The 20,972-nt window shown below is 40.3% G+C and overlaps 1 protein-coding gene across 1 annotated transcript in view; it reads left to right on the forward strand.

The window, feature by feature from the left end:
- Positions 1-20,972, forward strand: part of plch2a (phospholipase C, eta 2a) — a 77,723-nt gene that overhangs the window by 17,001 nt on the left and 39,750 nt on the right. Inside the window, 4 exon segments of the mRNA XM_030733220.1 lie at positions 6,166-6,336; positions 14,134-14,227; positions 18,334-18,537; positions 19,356-19,476. Of these exon segments, the coding sequence (XP_030589080.1) occupies positions 6,166-6,336; positions 14,134-14,227; positions 18,334-18,537; positions 19,356-19,476 (590 nt within the window).

A 20,972-nucleotide genomic window follows, 5' to 3' on the forward strand; every position in this document is an offset into this window, starting at 1 on the left:
TGCTGGCCTGGCAGTGCGAAGGCATCATAAAGCCCATAATCAATAATCCAATATGGTTATCACCCAATCTTGTATCATGTTTTGAGCTCATATTTGTGTACTGACAAATATATTCTAAACACCTTAATTCTTTAAATAAAAGTCTGTGGGATCAGTATTAGACATGGAAAAAATGTCATCTAGCCACCCCCTGTTCCATCTTGTTCAGGGTTCAATTTTAATGGAAGACAGTTACATATCAATTTTTTCCAGTAAGAATTTTTTTTTAAATCTTGTTTTTCACTTGACAAAATTAATATCATGTTTTGTAACAGTTAACTGCAGATTAGCACCTTGCTCAACTTGCTAGTTAACAGTGCTAACATTAGCTGCTAACTCTCCAGCACTGTAAAACCAAGATGGAGAAAGTCCACCTTCTTTATGTTTTGCTTGGAAAATGGGAAATAAACACAGTAATTTCCTACATTGCAGTGTGTTTGGGAGTGTTGAAAAATGAAGCCGTCGCAGATCAGATAGTTTCCAGATTATAATGCATGGTGGCTCAAAATCAATTCAATTCAATTCAATTTTATTTATATAGCGCCAAATCACAACAAACTGTCGCCTCAAGGTGCTTTGTATTGTGGGTAAAGACCCTCCAATAATACAGAGAAAACCCAACAGTCAAACGACCCCCTATGAGCAGCACTTGGTGACAGTGGGAAGGAAAAACTCCCTTTAACAGGAAGAAACCTCCATCAGAACCAGGCTCAGGGAGGGGGGGTCATCTGCCGCGACCGGTTGGGCTGAGGGGAGAGAAAGACATGCTGTGGAAGAGAGCCAGAGATTAATATCAATTAATGATTAAATGCAGAGTGGAGTATAAACAAAGTAAATAAGGTGAATGACAAGAAACAGTGCATTATGGGAACCCCCCAGCAGCCTAGGCCTATAGCAGCATAACTAGGGGAGGGTTCAGGGTCACCTGATCCAGCCCTAACTATAAGCTTGATCATAAAGGAAAGTTTTAAGCCTAATCTTAAAAATAGAGAGGGTGTCTGTCTCCTGAATCCAAGCTGGAAGCTGGTTCCACAGAAGAGGGGCCTGAAAGCTGAAGGCTCTGCCTCCCATTCTACTCTTAAGTATCCGAGGAACCACAAGTAAGCCAGCAGTCTGAGAGCGAAGTGCTCTGTTGGGGTGATATGGGACTATGAGGTCTTTGAGATAAGATGGTGCCTGATTATTCAAGACCTTGTATGTGAGGAGAAGAATTTTAAATTCTATTCTAGATTTGGTTGTACGGCTGTAGACTGTTGTCCTGACCTCCTCTATAGATATTGACAGTGAAATGCAAAAACATTCAAATATTTTGACTCATTACTCCATAAGACCTGTTGTCATTTTCAGTCTAGTTTTTGTGTAATTTGGTGTGCATCAGCCTTTTCTCCCAGTTTGCCTTCCATACAAAAAGCTTCTTGACAGCCACCCTTCCACTGAGATCATTTCTGATGAGGCTTAGGTGGTGGATCAAATGAGGGGCCAGATGCAGTTCTTGTGTCAGCTCTTTGCTGGATTTTGTCCTATTTCGTAAGGACATGATTTTCAGATAGTGTTCATCTGCTGTAGATTCTTCTTTTGACCTTCACTTGTGTGTCATTGTGTAGGACACACTGCACTGCTGGGATATGCCAAGTTTTCAGCTAATAGCTCTTTGGGAATAACCTTGTTGGTGCAAAAATTATATTTTATACTTTTCAAACTGTGTGTTTGGCATTCAGCTAAAGAAATGTGAACAAATTGTGTACTTTTGCCACAGATTATTCTTCTGTTCTTATTCTGGCACACCTCACATATTCTTCTGAAAATGTTAAGGTACAGTGACTGGACAGAAAATGAGTGAAAAAGCAGCCAATGGAAGACCTTCAGAAGGCCTGGAGAACTATTACTAAAGACCACTTAAAAATTAAAATAAAGTCTGGCTCCTTGGAAGCAAAATTAAATATATGTATATACATGTATACATATATACGTGTATATACATATATACGTATATATATGTATATACATGTATATATGTATATATGTGTGTATATATATGTGTATATACATATACATGTATATATGTATATATGTCTGTATATATATGTATATATACACATATATATGTATATATGTTTAGAGCAGAAACTTACTTAATTTACATACAGTAATTAAGCAGCTACTTTGTCTTTAAAGTATTTAGTTTATTTTTCTTTAGTTTTTTTGTGTTTTTATAAGTCATTTAGTTTATGTATGTGTGTGTGTGTGTGTGTGTGTGTGTAGGTGTGTGTGTGTGTGTGTGTGTGTGTGTGTGTAGGTGTGTGTGTGTGTAGGTGTGTGTGTGTGTGTGTGTGTGTGTGTGTGTAGGTGTGTGTGTGTGTAGGTGTGTGTGTGTGTGTGTGTGTGTGTGTGTGTATGTTGTCTGTCTCTGTCCATCCATTCTGATGGGATTTTAAACAAAGTAGGTCGAGTGTCGATCACAGTCCTGCGAATATTTGTACGCCTAATTGTGATAAGGCTTTGTAGGAGTTCATCGTAGAGGCATGATTAATTTGACAGGACAATATCCAGTAGTTGTGAGACATTTAATTAAAAGGTTTTCTTATAGGGGCCCTATAACTCTTTATTTTTTTAAATTTTATTTTTGTATTTAACCTTTATTTAACAAGGAAAAACACATTTAGAATAAAATTTTAAAGGAAACTGAATTTTAAACAGAAAGTAGCCATACAAATCATTGAGATAAGATTAAACACAGGATAATTAGGTATAAAAGGGTGTCATTAAAATCAAAACATCTACAACTCGATGTGGTCACTTGCAGATTATTTAAAAGGGCCTTAAACCCGTGTATTGAGAACAGGTCCTCACATTTAAGGTCTTTTTGTAATTCCTTCCATGTAGAAGGAGCAGTCTCAGTCCCTGCCTTGGGACCAGACAATAACAAACAGACTCAGAGTGTAAGGATCTGAACTCTTATGTTGCAAGTGGATTTGAAGATAAGAGGGAAGCAGACCTAATGCACACCTATTTTGAAGAACACACCAATGTTTGAATCTGCGAGCATGACCAGCCGACACGCTCATACAGCAAACAGTGATGACTAAGAGCCTTAGAGTTTGTGATAAAGCTTAATGCTCCATGATACACAGTGTCTAGAGCACGCAGACTGAGATGAAGCGTGCACATACAGAACATCACCGTAGTCAAGCACAGAAAGAAATGTTGCAGCAACCAATCTGTTTCATGACTGAACTGAAAAACATGATTTAATTCTAAAATAAAAACCCAGCTTCAGCTTTAGTCTTTTGACTAGCTGTTGAATAGTAAGGAGGAGTAAAAGAAAGAGATGTATCTGTTACGATCCCAAGATATCTGTGCTCTGATACACATTCGATTTGGGTACCCTGAGATATAGATATCCAGGGCAGGCTCACAGGTTTAGATTTGGAATTGGTGTTAGAAAACAACATGACTTTTGCTTTGTCCACATTTAAAACAAGTTTTAAATTGTTAAGATTTTGTTGTACAGTGTCAAAAGCCAGCTGTAATTGGGACAGTGTTTGTGCTTCAGTAGGTGCTGATCTGTATATAACACAGTCATCAGCATAAAGGTGAAAATGTGCATTCTGTACATTCTGTGTAATGATGTTAATGTAGAGAATGAAAAGGAGTGGTCCCAGGACTGACCCCTGTGGCACTCCTTTAGTTAAAGTAACTGAAGTTGAAATTACACCCTTGAAATGCGCACACACTGATGCAAACCCACTTCTACAAGAGAACATGATCAACAGTATCAAATGCTTTGGAAAGGTCTATAAAAAGAGCAGCACCGTGCTGATTATTGTCATTTGCATTAATAAAACCATTAAGAGCAGCTGTTGTACTCTGCATTATTATCTGCATATTCTCAGTCCTGATTGATGCAGCCATGTCTCTGTGAAGCATAACACGCTGCTCTCAGATACTCCCGCTGTCTTGCCAACAATGAGATTAAACCACAGCTATGAAGAAAAACACAAACCTACGGGAGCTGCTGCAAAGGCTCCCACTCTCACGGTGCCATCTGATGCAACCTTCAGGTTGTGTATTGATTCCACGATATGGCCTAGACACATTTCTTATGTTTGTATTGACCAAGCAGAGGTGTATTGTTATTGACAGCAGGATGTGTTATTATACTGCTAAATAAGAGTAAAGAAACAGAGACTTTATTCAATGATTAATCACAAGTGTTGGAGTGTTGCAGTTGTACACAGTTAGAGGGGAAGCTTTGTAGGGAGAGGACACTGCAGTACTAACTCTTGAAATAATCCATATTAGATGTTGAGCTTAAGCACCCAGTACAAGCCTGCTAACAACTTAAGTGGTTCATGGTTCATAAATAATAAATGAGAGTCAGTATAGCTAGATTGATGATTTCTGTCTCATTTTCAGTTGCACTTCTCATATTGTATTATCCTGCTGAGACCTGGTGTGTCTTGAAAAGGGAGATTATTTCTGAAAAGACGAATAACTAAATAATGACGCAGGTAACATGGTGTGTGTTATTCTTCTTATCAGTGCTGTTTATCACTAATTCCAAAAGTGTATTTTCCTGTTGTAATTGCATATATCACAAAGAACAAGACAAATATTTCGTTCTCTGTATAAACTGCATATTTGTACAGTACTGGCTGATCTCACTGTACCTCACACATTTTATCGTCTGCATTTTTGTTGATGGTGGTTGGCAAACAGCTTCTAGGTGCATTACTGCAGCTTCTGACATTAGTGCTGCATTACACCCTCCCTGCTGTTGGTAAACATGAGAATATTTATTTTCAACAAAAAATATTCAAACTACTTGATATTTTTTAATAACCTCTCCTGAACATTATAATGCTCCCACTAATGGCTCACAAGAAAACATGTTGTGACATAACACTTTAGGTGTGCATCTTTTAATGTTGACTTGTAGCAGATCAAGATAGTTAAGTTCCTGGAGCCCTTTAACGCCGGGTGATCGCTGCTGAAGCGCCCGCTTCTTGCCCTCAATAGCGGCGAACAGCTGATTGAGACGTGGTGTATCAGAGTCGCCTGATCAAAGGAACGTTGATCAGCTGGCTTATTACCGTAACTCGGCAATCGTTTGTCCTATCGAAAAAATGCAAACGGTTCCTGAAAGCTCAGAAATTGCATGTCACAGCCGTATAGGGGTATTATGGTATTTGTTGCCGGAAGTCTGCAAACGGCGGCACTTTTGAAGTATGTTGTGCCATGGCTGATACATTCGGAGTAAAAGGGTTAATATACAGTATTGTGTCTCAAATTATCCCTCATTTCATAAGCTCATAAGGTTACCTCTCATAATCTCTCAAGTTTCTTGTAGTTTCTTTAAATAGTCTTCAGGAATCTTCAGGCAGCTATTGTGTTTGTGTTGGTCACTCTGGCTCGAATTGTGTGCCCAAGCTGATCCCACAAGTGTTCAGTGGGATTGAGGTCAGGACTGCAGGCCATTCCATCCTCTCCACTCCCAAGATCTTCTCTGGCAGTGCCTTTTGGAAGTATTTTAAGGGACTGCAAAAGTAGAAGTCTGTGTATCATTTTCTAAATATGTTCTCAACTGGGCGTGCATTAAGCTGCTCTGAGGTCAGACTCCTACATCATCCCCCTACAGTCTCCAGTGCTGTTTGGGATATGTGGTCAGTCACAAACTGAGTAAGTTGAAGCAAGGATTACTTACACAGTCTCACAGTTCTACGTCTGTTTTTGGATCAAGTAGTTTGTAGAAAATCAGCTCTAAATATCAGAATAATCAATTCTGATTGGTAATTAGTATTTCATGTCCTCTGCTGCCCACATTATTTTGAGGTTAGTGCAACCTGCTGTCAACATTAATTAGTTGCCAAAATTAATGCTGAACTAGGCAGCAAATCTGTAAAGTTCTGGCTTGTTGCCAAACAGCAAATGATCACAGAAGAAAACTTTAGTTATATATAAATGATAGAACTAACTATAAGATTCCTTTTAATGATTTTACATGATTTTGTGTTAATAATTAATTGTAGGTTCTGTAAAAATGACTATACCATACTTTTAGTCCATATGTGCTGAGTGTCTGGTAAGAGTATCACAAAACTAAACATTTTTGGACTTGATTTGTAGGAGGCAGACACAGATGACAACCAGGGAACGTTGGGCTTTGAAGAGTTTTGCTCCTTCTACAAGATGATGTCAACCCGCAGGGATCTGTACCTCCTCTTGCTCACCTACAGCAACCACAAAGACCACCTCGACGCTGATGACCTGGCCCGCTTCCTGGAGACTGAGCAACAGGTACAAACTGAGTCTACATGGGACCCACAGTGAGAAAATAATCTGCTGATTGAAGCAGCTATTTTCTTTTTTATTTAATGTTCTTCTTTAATGTGAAAACCCATAATGTAACGCCGATGCAAACTGTTGGATGAGAAGTGTGTGTGTGTGTGTGTGTGTGTGTGTGTGTGTGTGTGTGTGTGTGTGTGTGTGTGTCATGATGGTAGCAGCCAATGTAGCATGCAGCTTTTAGCTGGTATATGAGATGAGGAGCAGTTCCAGAGATCTTCTAAGTACCTCAAACAAATTGTTTTACCTTTAAAAGTTGTATTGTTCATACCAGCCCATGCTGACTCAAGTTACATGAGTTCATACAGCAATCTCTGGAGACAACAGAGGCATTGTGCAACTTTTTTGTTGCTTGTTTACTGTTTGTAAACAATGATGACGTAGGTAGCGATGCACGCATTTTGGAAACGGAAATACGATGGAGTTCAATAGCGTTTCAATCTACAAGAAGGGATTATCAACGAAAGATCGTGAAAACTACCTGCAAATATTTATTTTGACCACCAGCAACCGACTCCGATCCCTGTGGTTTGTTAGCAAGTGGCCCAGTATCCGTGGGTGGATATATACGTGTATTTAGTGGAGAAACCCAGCGTATACACCAGAGAGAAGTTGCAGTGCATAGAAGTCACTGGATGCTTACAGTTATGTTGTTTGCGGCCGTGTACCGAACATCAAATATCCTGACACAGACTCTGAGTTTTGTGTCTTGAAGTCAGAAGTTCTTCCAAGTCAAAGACAAGGAAACAGGAGCGCTGTGTCTGAGGCTCGGGTCATTGTAAACAAGTCAGAGAGCTACGTCCTCACAGCGGATTGTACCTGCATGGCAGCCCGAGTACTTCATCAAACGGCTTTTCTAGCTTGTTAAGAGTTTTCTGGCTGCAGATATTATTGATTTACAATGAAAAAAAATATATGCTGTTCCAGTCACACTGTGAGACTCACTCAACCATTTATATGTGAGTCTGCTCAGACTTTTGACTGGCACTGCATTTTGTAATCTATAGTGCGATTAAATATTAGTTTAAAAATCAGGACTCTGAGTCCAGCGATGCCTCACCTGTAAACAGCCACACTACAGTTTAAAAGCCAAACAGCCTACCAGCTGATGCTGTTTACTTTAGATACCTGACATTTACCTGATATAAAATGGGCGCTTCAAACGTGAGCATTTCTGATCGTGTACTCAGTCCAATTTTTACCTCCACCAAGGAGGTTATGTTTTCAGTCACGTTGATTGGTTTGTCTGTTTGTCTGTCTGTTTGTTTGTTTGTTTGTTTGTTTGTTTGTTTGTTTGTTTGTCAGCAGGATTACTCCAAAAGTTATGAACGGATTTCGGTGAAATTTTGTGGATTGGTTGGAAATGACAAGAGGAAGAAGTGATTAAATTTTGGCGGTGATCCGGATTATGATCTGGATCCAGGAATTTTTTTAAGGATTCTTCACTATTGCGGGATAGGGGGTTATTGTTGTCTGGGAAAGATGAAAGATTATTTCACAGTATTTAGATACAGGGGTTGGACAATAAAACTGAAACACCTGGTTTTAGACCACAATAATTTATTAGTATGGTGTAGGGCGGTGTTTTGCGGCCAATACAGCGTCAATTCGTCTTGGGAATGAGATATACAAGTCCTGCACAGTGGTCAGAGGGATTTTAAGCCATTCTTCTTGCAGGATAGTGGCCAGGTCACGACGTGATGCTGGTGGAGGAAAACGTTTCCTGACTCGCTCCTCCAAAACACCCCAAAGTGGCTCAATAATATTTAGATCTGGTGACTGTGCAGGCCATGGGAGATGTTCAACTTCACTTTCATGTTCATCAAACCAGTCTTTGACCAGTCTTGCTGTGTGTATTGGTGCATTTTCATCCTGATACACGGCACCGCCTTCAGGATACAATGTTTGAACCATTGGATGCACATGGTCCTCCAGAATGGTTCGGTAGTCCTTGGCAGTGATGCGCCCATCTAGCACAAGTATTGGGCCAAGGGAATGCCATGATATGGCGGCCCAAACCATCACTGATCCACCCCCATGCTTCACTCTGGGCATGCAACAGTCTGGGTGGTACGCTTCTTTGGGGCTTCTCCACACTGTAACTCTCCTGGATGTGGGGAAAACAGTAAAGGTGGACTCATCAGAGAACAATACATGTTTCACATTGTCCACAGCCTAAGATTTGTGCTCCTTGCACCATTGAAACCGACGTTTGGCATTGGCACGAGTGACCAAAGGTTTGGCTATAGCAGCCCGGCCGTGTATATTGACCCTGTGGAGCTCCTAACGGACAGTTTTGGTGGAAACAGGAGAGTTGAGGTGCACATTTAATTCTGCCGTTATTTGGGCAGCCGTGGTTTTATGTTTTTTGGATACAATCCGGGTTAGCACCCAAACATCCCTTTCAGACAGCTTCCTCTTGCATCCACAGTTAATCCTGTTGGATGTGGTTCATCCTTCTTGGTGGTATGCTGACATTACCCTGGATACCGTGGCTCTTGATACATCACAAAGACTTGCTGTCTTGGTGACAGATGCACCAGCAAGACATGCACCAACAATTTGTCCTCTTTTGAACTCTGGTATGTCACCCATAATGTTGTGTGCATTGCAATATTTTGAGCAAAACTGTGCTCTTACCCTGCTAAGTGAACCTTCACACTCTGCTCTTACTGGTACAATGTGCAATTAATGAAGATTGGCCACCAGAAACCTCCCACACTAAAATGACAGGTGTTTCAGTTTCATTGTCCAACCCCTGTACACATATTACAGCGTCAGTGACCCTATGGCCTTGGTGGAGGTTTGCGCTCTCTGAGTGCTTCTAGTTATCATACATTTGATGGTTTACAACCACAGAGCCTCCGTTTTCTCTTAAACAGCCATGATCACATGGGATTCGGTACAATTTCAGTCCACTTTTGGTAGAGTAGAAATTCTGACAGACAAACATGCAACAGCAGACATTTTGATGCTGATATCGCTTTTAAATCACGTTTACACTCTGCCAGTATCGTTCTTATTGATTTGAATGGAGCAGCAGTTCACTTCTGTTACCAAAATGCGCACGCAGCCTTTGATGATCTAGGCAGTAAAATAGTCTATAGCAGTGGTCCCCAAACTGTGGGCTGCGACCCCCTGGTGGGTTGCAAAGGTACTGCAGGGGGGCCTGCATTAATAACAGAAATCCAGTGTGTGTGTGTGTGTGTGTGTGTGTGTGCTTCTAAGAATTCAAAGAATTGTTACAACAAAGGAAGAATTCTACCAACACATTGAGAATTGTAAGCTTCTAAGAATTCTAATATCAAAGCTAGTATTAAAGAAAGATCAAATTAAGAATTGTCACAACAAAGGAAGAATTCTACCAGCACACTGAGTATGTGTGTATATATATATATATATATATATATATATATATTAGGGGTGGGACTCGATTAAAAATATTAATCGAATTAATTAGAAGCTTTGTAATTAATTAATCAAAATTAATCGCATTTTAATCGCATTTCAATATTTGACATGAGAAATATTAATTTAAGTTTGGTTGATGAATGAATCAATATACATAAGCTTAAACTTCAAAATTTTGTTTATTTTCCCACCAGTCTACTACACAGACCAACGAAGGGTGGAAGTGCTCCTGTGATAAGCAAACTCCTGAAATTAAAGTTAAGCATCATAACTGGATAGTTTTATTCAACATTAATGTCTCACTTGTTATAGTTGGAAATTAATCATTCTCTCAGCTGTATTCCTTGATGTTGAAATGTGTTATGCTTGTTTTAACAGCTTATTTTCAATCAAAGACTTAAAATTAAACCACAAAAAGGAGCAAAAGTTCGTTCTCCGTTTAACAGCTGCTTTTACACAGCTGTGCTTCACATTCACGGTTGCTAGGCGCCATGAGCTACGCAGAGGTGACGGCAGCTGATATGAAGGCTAGCTGCTCACTTCCGCCCTTTGCGGTCTTCGTGGGCTCTGAAGGACGTGGGCCGGGTCCTTTGCAGGATGTGGCCCCTAATTTGGACATTGTGCGTCGATATAATCTGTATGCCGGGAACTGGTGCACTGAGAAACGTTCCACGGTGCAAAGTGCAATTAAAATGCGTTAAAATTCGTTAATTTCCCCGTAATTAATTAATCAAAATTAACGCGTTAAAGTCCCAGCCCTAATAAATGTATTTATATTAAAAAAAAAAAGTTAATTAAAACTGGTAATAGGACAATGGGCAGCAAGGTGGCATGGTGGTTAGCACTTCTACCTCACAGCAAGAAGGTCCTAGGTTCAATTCCACCTTGGCCAGTGCCTCTCTGTGTAGAGTTTGCATGTTCTCTCCGTGTTTGCGTGGGCGTTCTCTTGGTAATCCGGTTTCCTCCCACAATCCAAAGACATGCAGTTACTGGGTTCAGGTTAATTGGTGATTCTAAATTGCCCATAGGTGTGAATGGTTGTCTGTCTCTCTGTGTTGGCCCTGCAACAGACTGGCAACCTGCACAGGTGTACCCTGCCTCTCGCCCTATGACAACTGGCATAGGCTCCAGCCCCTCCTGTGGCCCTGAATAGAGAAGAGAAAGGATGGATAGTTTGTGACGTTGCTCATTACTCTGCCATAAATTTACTGCTCTTGTATTGAAGTTTGTGTCCCAGTGGCAGGTGGGTCGTTAGCAATTTACAAATGACTGGGCAGCATTAGCAATTTATAGCCAACGGCCTGTGTTTGTTTTTTGAATCAAATTTTCAAGGAAATCCATCACTTTCTCTGACAGGTGTCTAGCCAGGAAAATTTCACAGGCCAGTGCTATCATTGGATTTTCAGTTTTTTAGGTGGGCTGCAGCACTCTTGACTTTGGGAATCACTGGCCTATAGTACTCAAGAGCTGCAGACGTGTGTAAGGCTGTTCTCTTCATCCAGTTTTTGACTGGATCAAAGTACTTGCCTGTAAATATGTGATTGAGCACATTCCACTGCCACTTTGGGAAGGCGTGTTTCTAAGATTTTATTTGACATTCCAGTTGTTTCATATTTGTATACCAGTAAGTTATGACATTTTCAGTCAGGCTGTCATATTGTGAAGTTTGCAGATGACACAGCAGTGGTCGGATGCATCGCTAACGATGAGTCTGGCTACAGGCAGGCGGTGGAACACCTGGAGGGTGCAGAGAGAACCATCTCTGCACCAATGTGACAAAAAACAAAGGAGATGATCGAGGACTTCAGAAGAATCAGTCCAAATACACATTGTCCCCGTGTAGACTCCAATAAGTGTGACTGTTCTGTTTGCTGCTTAAACACATAAAGCAGTGTAGCAGCAGCATCTTGATTGTTCTCTGATACAAAAAGAAAAATATGACTGTCTTCCTCACAATGCTAATGTTGACACTGCAGTCCGTTATCGGTCAGTGCAGCCATCTGCTGTTTCTTTGTTTTAGTATCTCTGCCTCTCTGAACTCAGTCTGTTCAGTTTTTTCTCTTTATTTGCATTGTACTAATTTCATTACAATCAACTGCTTTCAGCATTTGTTCTGTCAACACTGTTTACATGAAAACCACCACATTTCCCTACTTTCTTAAAGATAAGCCCAGTCAGTGAGCTTTCAGTGTTCTGAGCCCTGAAATGGTGCTCCCTGATTACCAAACTAGTTAGATTTATAAGCCCTTCATGGGCTGCTACAGAAACATCTTTTAAACTCTCACAAGGATCTGGTTTTAGCTTTTGTGAGGTGAGAGATCAAAAGCTTAACTCAGAAGGGAAATGATGACAGTAGGGGTCCTGTATGAATTTGATCATTAGTACCATCACAGCATTTAGAAGGTAGTACTTGTGAGGGTTTATGGATGCAGTGTGTTTCCCTGTTAATGAGGCCATAGTCTTAAAAAAAGGAAAAAAGCTAATGAGCACCTAATTTTCTAAAACAGCCAGTGTGCTCCTCCAGCATATTTGCATTCTGACAGGCTGTTTTAGTGTGCAGAAATTTCATTTTGGAAGCACGAGGCCTTCTCTGGATAACTATCATTTCCACTCGAGTTGTATTTTTCTATAGTTATAATCACTTTAGTTTCTGGCATTGTGTATGAAATCCTTTTTGCCCCCTGCTGTTATCGGAGAGTGGTGGAAACAGTTTTGTGATGCAGTTTAATTTAAAAGATGCTAATGTGCAGTGCTGTTGATGGTATCGTGTGTAGGCAAATAACATAAGATGTGTAACACTTGTGTGGAATGATTTATTTAGAGGAGGGTTTCAGGCAGGATTCAGAGTTCATCACAGTACAGAAACATCACTAGTGAAGGTTACAAATGATCTTCTGACAGTGGACTCATCTCTGTGCTTGTCCTCCTAGACCATAACATTTTATTACGTAGGTATTAAAAGTACTTCACTGCTGTGGTATGAATCAGATCTATCTAATATACAGTACAATTTGCTCATGTAAACGGGGAGACTGTCATCTACTAATTGGAAGGTTGGTGGTTTGATCCCAGGCTGCTCCAGTCCACATGCTGTCAAGTACTCTTGGGCAGGACACACAACCCAGAGTTGTTCCCGATGCATTTATTGGAGTGTGAACATGTGTGAATGTTAGACAGAAACCATAGAACAAAGTGTTTGTATGAATGTGACTGTGAATGTGTGAATGAGACGTGCTGTATAAAGTGCTTTGAATACTCATGTAGAGTAGAAAAGCTGTATAGAAGATCCAGTCCATTTATCTTAAAGACCTCATAGTACCGTATCACCCCAATTTTGTCCTGTCTCTCTCCCCTCACCCCCAACCAGTCACAGCAGATGATCCCCCCTCCCTGAGCCTGGTTCTGCTGGAGGTTTCTTCCTGTTAAAAAGGGAGTTTTTCCTTCCCACTGTCACCAAGTGCTGCTCACAGGGGGTTCTGGGGTTTTCTCTCTATTATTGTAGGGTCTTTGTTTTATTTTGGAGCCATATAAAAGGCTCAGTATCTATGGCTCAGGAAGTAGAGCAGGTCATCTACTAATCTGAAGGGTGGTGGTTCAATTCCTGGCTGCTCCAGTCTGCGTGCCAAAGTATCCTTGAGCAAGATACTGAACCCTGAATTGCTCCCTATTAATTCATTCGAGTGTGATTTTGTGTGAGAATGTTAGAAAGCACTTAGATGTAGAAAGTGATTGTATGAATGTGAGTTAATGGCTGAGTCGGTGTGTGAAGTGCTCATGTAGAGCCCCATATAAGAATGAGTCTGTTTGTCTGGCAGGTTTCTCTCTATTATTGTAGGTACTTTACTTTACAATACAATTGTGATTTGGCACTATATGAATAAAATTAAATTGAACTGAATAGAGTAGTGTGTGTGTGTGTGTGTGTGAGAAAGAGAGTGTGATAGTGTGCAGAGAGAGCTGACAGGACCTTGGATTGTTTCTTCTCCTCAGAGCACACACTCATAAGGATGGGACGGCTATTCCTTTTAAACAGTTCAGACACTGATGTGGACTGGAACATTTTCTTTAATGCAACTGTCACAAACACACACAATGTCCTAGCCGAGGAAAGAGACCACCCCCTGTCAGTGATTAATACAGATGAGAATCTGATTGACCAATGAGGGGCTTTAAAAGTAGATACCAGGCAAATAACTCAATTCTGAAGCCAAGATGAAAATAAAAATGACATGCAGGCACATCACCTGGTGGATTATCCTTTCACTCTACAAAGGAGATTTCTCTTCAGTAATAGTTTCTTCAGTTTGGTTTCTGACATGTATTTTTCACACTTTATAGATGACCAAGGTGACCAAAGACCACTGCCTGGACATTATCAACAAATTTGAGCCATGCTCTGAGAACAAGAAGCAAGGAGTTTTGGGAATTGATGGTAAGTCCCTTTGAATTTCTTTTTTTTTTTTTTAATAATCTAAGGTTTCTTCCAGGAGAGGGTAATGGAGGTTGCATGTTGTACTGGTTTTTAAAGAGAGGTCTTTTAGTGCTGAACCAGGTTCAGTGGTTAATGTGAAAATGCTTATGCACATAGTCTTTATCTTTAGATTGTTGCACATTCTTATTTATTCAGACTCACAACAAGAGTTCATGCATGCAACGGGCAAACCAAGAGATTTAAGCCCAGAAACTAATTTGACCAAGATCTTATAGTTTCTTCAGCTTGTTAGAGCAGTCACTGTTAGAAAAGACTTAAAATGTGCCTTCAGTGGCATAAGGGCTTATTCTTGGTCTCCTTTGTCCTGCACTGACAAAGCAGGAAGCAAGATATTTTATTTCATTAAGCTGTTGGTTTTTTTTTTTTTTTTGGTTTGTTTGTTTGTTTGTTTTTTCCTTTCTTTTTATAACAACAGTTAAGTAGAGCAGTGAGGTCTGGAAGACCAAGAAACTCTGAAAAGTGCTTGTTGGATTGGTACCAAAGAAAGAAAAACTCTGAAGAAGACTTTAAGAATTTCTGCAGACTACAGTATATTCCCTCAAATAAGAATCCAACTCTTATAGCCTTAAGCTGTGACAGCTGATAAACTGGATGCTCCTGAATGTGCAGGATGCCTAAACCTTTGCTTAGGATCCTTTTTGCTTTTGTTATTTTGGCACTATTAAAACAACAACAAAAAAACCCTCCCAGTACTGTTAGAGTAAAGATATATTCTGTTTTCAGAAAAGAAGAAATGTGTTTGAGAGAAAAAAACCCAATATTTTGCTAATGTAAGTTTAAAAACAATATAATCCAGCTGTCTGTTTTTTTTTCCTCTTTAATACTGAAAAGTATGGGGCACCCGGGTGGCTCAGTGATGGAACAGGCGTTGCGGTCCGAGCGGCGCAGGTTTGAGTCTCGGCCTGTCGCCGATTCGCCTGCGTGTCTTCCTCCGCATCTTTCCCCCATTTCCTGTCTATCTTCACTTGATAGAAAAGCCGATGTGGCCAAAAACGAAAAAAATTAATAAAAATAAATAAATACTGAAAAGTATTTTCCTCCCAGATTTTTGTTCTCTTAATTTTATTTTTCACTTTTGTTCTCATTTAGCTTTTTAAGTAAATGCTATAAAACTGTGTTATTAAGCAGTTCCTGGTGTGAGATGTATGTTTGCTTGTTAATTTTACATTTAATTAAATCAAGAAATGTGGGTGAAATATAGACTCTGAGACGTTAAAGTGAACCTATTTCTCTCTTTTTGTATTTTCATATACACTATATTGCCATAAGTAGTCACTCATAGGAAAAAGAAGTAAAGTCTGCAAAGCAGAAGTTGCTCCCAAACAACTGTAATTGTGATCACCACACACATTATGGTTGCGACTCCTGTACCCACACCGCCTGGCATGGGATCTACAACGTTCTCAATGTCTTTTGGTTCCGTGTGATTGGCGATCCTTTTTAAAACATTTCTGTCTGAACGCGTTACTTTTTGAAAAGAAAAACATATACCTTTGGATGTCACTCAGAAGATCACATGTGCATATGTAGACGAGCAAATGTTTTTGCCAATATAGTTTATATCCTGTTCCAATGGTGGATGTTCATATTTAACATGCGCAGAGTTTCACATAATGAAGTCGGTGAACATGGGCGGCACGGTGGCAAGGTGGTTAGCATTGTTGCCTCACAGCAAGAAGTAAGTAAAATTTATTTATACAGGTGCTGGTCATAAAATTAGAATATCATGAAAAAGCTGATTCAAGGCCTTTGGTGTTGGTCCACTGTGTTTTCTGAGGTCAAAGGTCAACGCGGCCGTCTACCAGGAAGTTTTAGAGCACTTCATGCTTCCTGCTGCTGACCAACTTTATGGAGATGCAGATTTCATTTTCTGACAGGACTTGGCACCTGCACACAGTGCCAAAGCTGGCAGTACCTGCTTTAAGGACCATGGTATCCCTGTTCTTCATTGGCCAGCAAACTGGCCTGACCTTTAACCCCATAGAAAATCTATGGGCTATTGTGAAGAGGAGGATGCGATACACCAGACCCAACAATTCAGAAGAGCTGAAGGCCACTATCAGAGCAACCTGGGCTCTCATAACACCTGAGCAGTGATGCAGACTGATCGACTCCATGCCACGCTGCATTACTGCAGGAATCCAGACAAAAGGAGCCCCAACTAAGCACTGAGTGCTGTACATGCTCATACTTTTCATGTTCATACTTTTCATGCTCGTACTTTTCAGTTGGCCAACATTTCTAAAAATCCTTTTATTGTATTGGTCTGAAATAATAATCTAGTTTTCTGAGATACTGAATTTGGGTTTTCATTAGTTGTCAGTTACAATCATCAAAATTAAAAGAAACAAACATTTGAAATATATCAGTCTGTGTGTAATGAATGAATATAATATACAAGTTTGACTTTTTGAATGGAATTACTGAAATAAATCAACTTTTTCATGATTTTCTAATTTTATGACCAGCACCTGTATAGCACTTATCACAGATAAAAATCACAAAGTGCTTCACAATAAAAGACAAAAAATAAAAGTATAACAAACGAGTGCGCGGGACCAACAGTAAACTTTGACCTGATGATCTAAGAACTCGAGACGAATAATATGGTTTCAATAGGTCAGAGATGTAATAGGAGGCTTGCTCATGTAAGGCCCTAAAAGTTCAAACTAAAATTTTAAAATGAAATCTAAAATTTACTGGCAACCAATGAAGAGAAGCCAAAACTGGAGTGATATGAGACCTTCTGTTGGTGCCAGTCAAAAGTCTTGCCACAGCATTCTGCACAGTTTGAAGACGATCCAAAGCTGATTTGTTGAAGCAAGTAAAAAGACTGTTACAATAATCCAGACGAGAAGAGATAAAAGCATGAATAATCATCTCCAGCTCAGCCTTTGACACCAGTAATCTGAGTTTTGAAATATTCCTTAAATGATAAAAACTATTCTGAACCAGCTGTTTGCAGTGATGCTCAAGGGACACCTAAATTTCTGAGGCTTGATTGCACAGAGGGTTCTAAAAAGCTGATATGTCGCCTAATTTCCGAGATCATGTGGTCAGGAGCAATAATCAATATTTCCCTTTTATCGGTATTTAACTGGAGGAAATTGTCGTTTAACCATTGCTTGATTTCTGTCAGGCAATTACTTTTATAAGACAATTTATAAAACTCAGAGGCTCTGAAAGAACAACTGAATGTCATCAGCATAGAGATGATAAGAAATATCTTTGTAATGTCTTCTAATTTGGCCTTGAGGGAATATATAAAATAAAAAAGAGAATTGGACCCGAAACAGATCCCTGAGGTACCCCACAAGAGAAAACTGTTGTTTCAGACATCACTTGATCCATATGAACAGTAAAAGATCTCAGATAAATATGACATTAACCATTCTAAAACAACACCAGTATTCCCAAACAGATCCCTAAGCCTGTTTATCGTGATACTGTGATCAAAGGTATCAAAAGCAGAGGTGAGATCTAATAAAACCAGAACTGAACTCTCCAGAGTCTGCTGCCATCAAAGATACTTTAAGTAAGGCAGTTTCAGTGGAGTGGAAGTTTGAATGGAAGTCAGTACATGTGCAAGCAATTCCTGTGAGCCTAAAGCCCAGGCTTCAGACTGTCCTAAAGGCTGTCTTTCACCACTCTTGGTTTTATATGATGTCATAGAAAGTGGATATACTGTGGTTTTTCAGGCAGCTCTGACTGTGAGTCATCTCACCCACCTGTTCATACTTTGTTTGTGAGGGGCAGCCATTCAGAAGAAACCTGGCATATAGGAAGTGGGAACAGAGCTAAAATCTCTTGTTTCAGAGAGGATGCATAGCGGGGCTGATTATTTTGAACTCAGAATCATGTAGAGCTGCTCTTGTTGACTGCAGGAATAAAAAAGCAGAGCTGCAAATGAGCAGAAAATGTCCACTTTGCAGTATTATGATTTAATAACTTCTGATACAAGTGGAGCTACACTGTGGAAAAGATCTGAGAGCAAAATTAAATAATTGGAGGAATCCTGTAGAAAAATTCTTTGTTTATCTTTCCAGGTTTTACAAATTACATGCGCAGCCCGGCAGGGGACATCTTTAACCCAGATCACTACAGCGTGAACCAGGACATGACTCAGCCCCTGTGCAACTACTTCATCGCCTCATCACACAACACCTACCTGATGGGTGACCAGCTAATGTCACAGTCCAGGGTGGATATGTACGCCTGGGTGCTGCAGTCCGGCTGTCGCTGTATAGAAGGTTAGCATGGACTCACAGTATACAGGCACAGCTTAAATAATGCCATACTGTAAAAGCAAGCAGCAGTGCTAATTTTTGGATTGAAGATGCTTGTTTTAGTCATATCCTGTGGCTCCATGTGGACAACAGGATTAGGTCAGGCCTCTAGATTAGGGATGGCGTTCAGTAGCATCTTGAATCTGAATCTAGTCCTAAATTAATTTATCAGTTCTGAATTCTTTCATATCCTGTACCAGATCTTTATTTGTTAGTTTTATGGGGAATGAAGAACTGTTATGTTCCACTCAGTATCCTACTGTCCTTCACGTGTACAACTGTACTACAGCTATTCAAGCAAGTACTTTATCTTTTTTAGCAGACATCGGCTTACGTGTTCTGCATAAAAGATCTACTTGTTAAATCAAGAGTTCATAGAATCTGGTTCATCTGTTCACAGAGAGCACTGTAGCACCAATTAAAGGAATGTCATGGTCTTACTTTAACTGCCAAAACTTCTGCTTTTATAGAGGTGGTTACACTTTCTGATGTTCAATTAATCGAGTGTATTTGATAAGCAGCGCCTGGCTGCTACTTAAACTCTTAGTTCTTCTAGAAGCAATAATAAGGGTTTGTAATTTTTCACAGGGCTGCATAGAGTCCTGTGAAAACTTTATTTCGGTCTTAGCGATATATTTTGTTCTCAGCAACTAGATTGCAGGCTTCATTCTATATCTTACAGTTATGTTACATAAGCAAATGTATAGTAATTTGTATCCCATCATTGTCCAGCTTTAGTTAGTTTTGTACTGCAATGCCTGTCTCCTCTTTGCTGTCCACAGTTGACTGTTGGGATGGACAGGACGGTGAGCCCATTGTCCACCACGGCTACACCCTCACTTCCAAGATCCTCTTCAAAGATGTAATTGAGACCATCAATAAGTATGCCTTCATCAAGAATGAGTATGTTTACACTCTCTTACCTTCCATTTTTATTCTTTTTAACTGACTTGCACTGAGGGAGACACTGAATGCTCCAATAGAACAGATAAATGTGGCAGTAAGAAGAAGGTGCATGAGAAAATAGAGAAGGACCAGGGCCTGAAGGAACAACTGGTGCATGTTAATTCCAAAGTGCTTCCAGTGGTACTAGAAGTATATACTGAAACCAATCAGTTGATCTCTACTGCAGCAACAGTGATCATTGAGATGCTTGGCTATAAGATGAACAGCCACAAGGAGCAGTACCCTCCATGGAAAAGACCCTAGAGGCTAAGATCAAGGCAACATGGAGGGAAGTTAGCCAGCTGTCAGAGTTGCAGAAAGGTGTGAAGAAAGCAGTGCCTAAGAACTACAACCAGCTGTCCATACCTGAGGCCTCAGAGACTGCCAAGCAAAGACTCACAGCCTTCACTAACCGCCTGAAGAGGTCTACCAGAGAGATAGATATTCTCCACTGAACCATCCAAATTGTACTCTCAGTGGCAGGGGAACAACAGCCCACACACACACACACACACACACACACACACACACACACACACACACACACACACTCACTCACTCCATGGCTGACTGAAGGCCGGACTGTCCCCAGAAGGTACCGGTGCCATCCAACTACCCATCAATAACCTGCCTCAGTACAACATGGAAACTCCTGTCAGGCATCATAGCAGCTAAGATGAGCAGGCACATGGCTCAATACATGATCATGGCCCAGAAAGGAGCAGAGAGACCAGGGGAGCAAAACACCAGCTACTGGTAGATAAAGCAGTCACTTGAGACTGTAAGACCAGACTGACTAACCTGTGCACCGCCTGGATTGACTACAAGAAAGCCTATGACTCAATACCGCACACGTGGATCCTGGAATGCCTAGAACTACAGTATACAAGATCAACAATGAGTCTTCATCAGGAACTCAATGACCTCCAAAAAGAGTAAGGCAAGTCCTGAAGAGTCAGCTGAATCGGAAGAACAAGATCCAGGTAATCAACACCTATGGCCTGCCAGTTGTCAGATGCCCTGCTGGGGTAATGAGCTGGCCAAAGAAACAACAAAGATTCATGAGTACTTCAGGAATATTGTCACAAAGGATCATGTGCTTATAGAGTACCTCAGGCAGAAGAAACCTGATAAAACAGAAAAGCAAGACAGGCCCCTGCAGGGCATGTACCACCGGCAGACAGAAGAAGTGGCTGATACAGAGAAATCCTACCAATGACTGGACAAAGCACAGAGGCACTAATCATGGCAGCACAGGAACAAGCTCTGAGTACAAGATCGATAGAGGCTGGGGTAGGCCTGCAACTATCGATTATTTTAATAATCAAGTGATTATTCCATCAATTAATTGAGTAATCAGATAAGAAATATGTTTGTCTTATTAATGAGCAATAATAAATTTTCCAAAGGGAAAAAACAGGTCTGCTCATTGGTTTCCATTTCGAAATTGCAGT

This window comes from Archocentrus centrarchus, chromosome 7 (assembly GCF_007364275.1).
Source record: "Archocentrus centrarchus isolate MPI-CPG fArcCen1 chromosome 7, fArcCen1, whole genome shotgun sequence".
Lineage (NCBI taxonomy): Eukaryota > Metazoa > Chordata > Actinopteri > Cichliformes > Cichlidae > Archocentrus > Archocentrus centrarchus.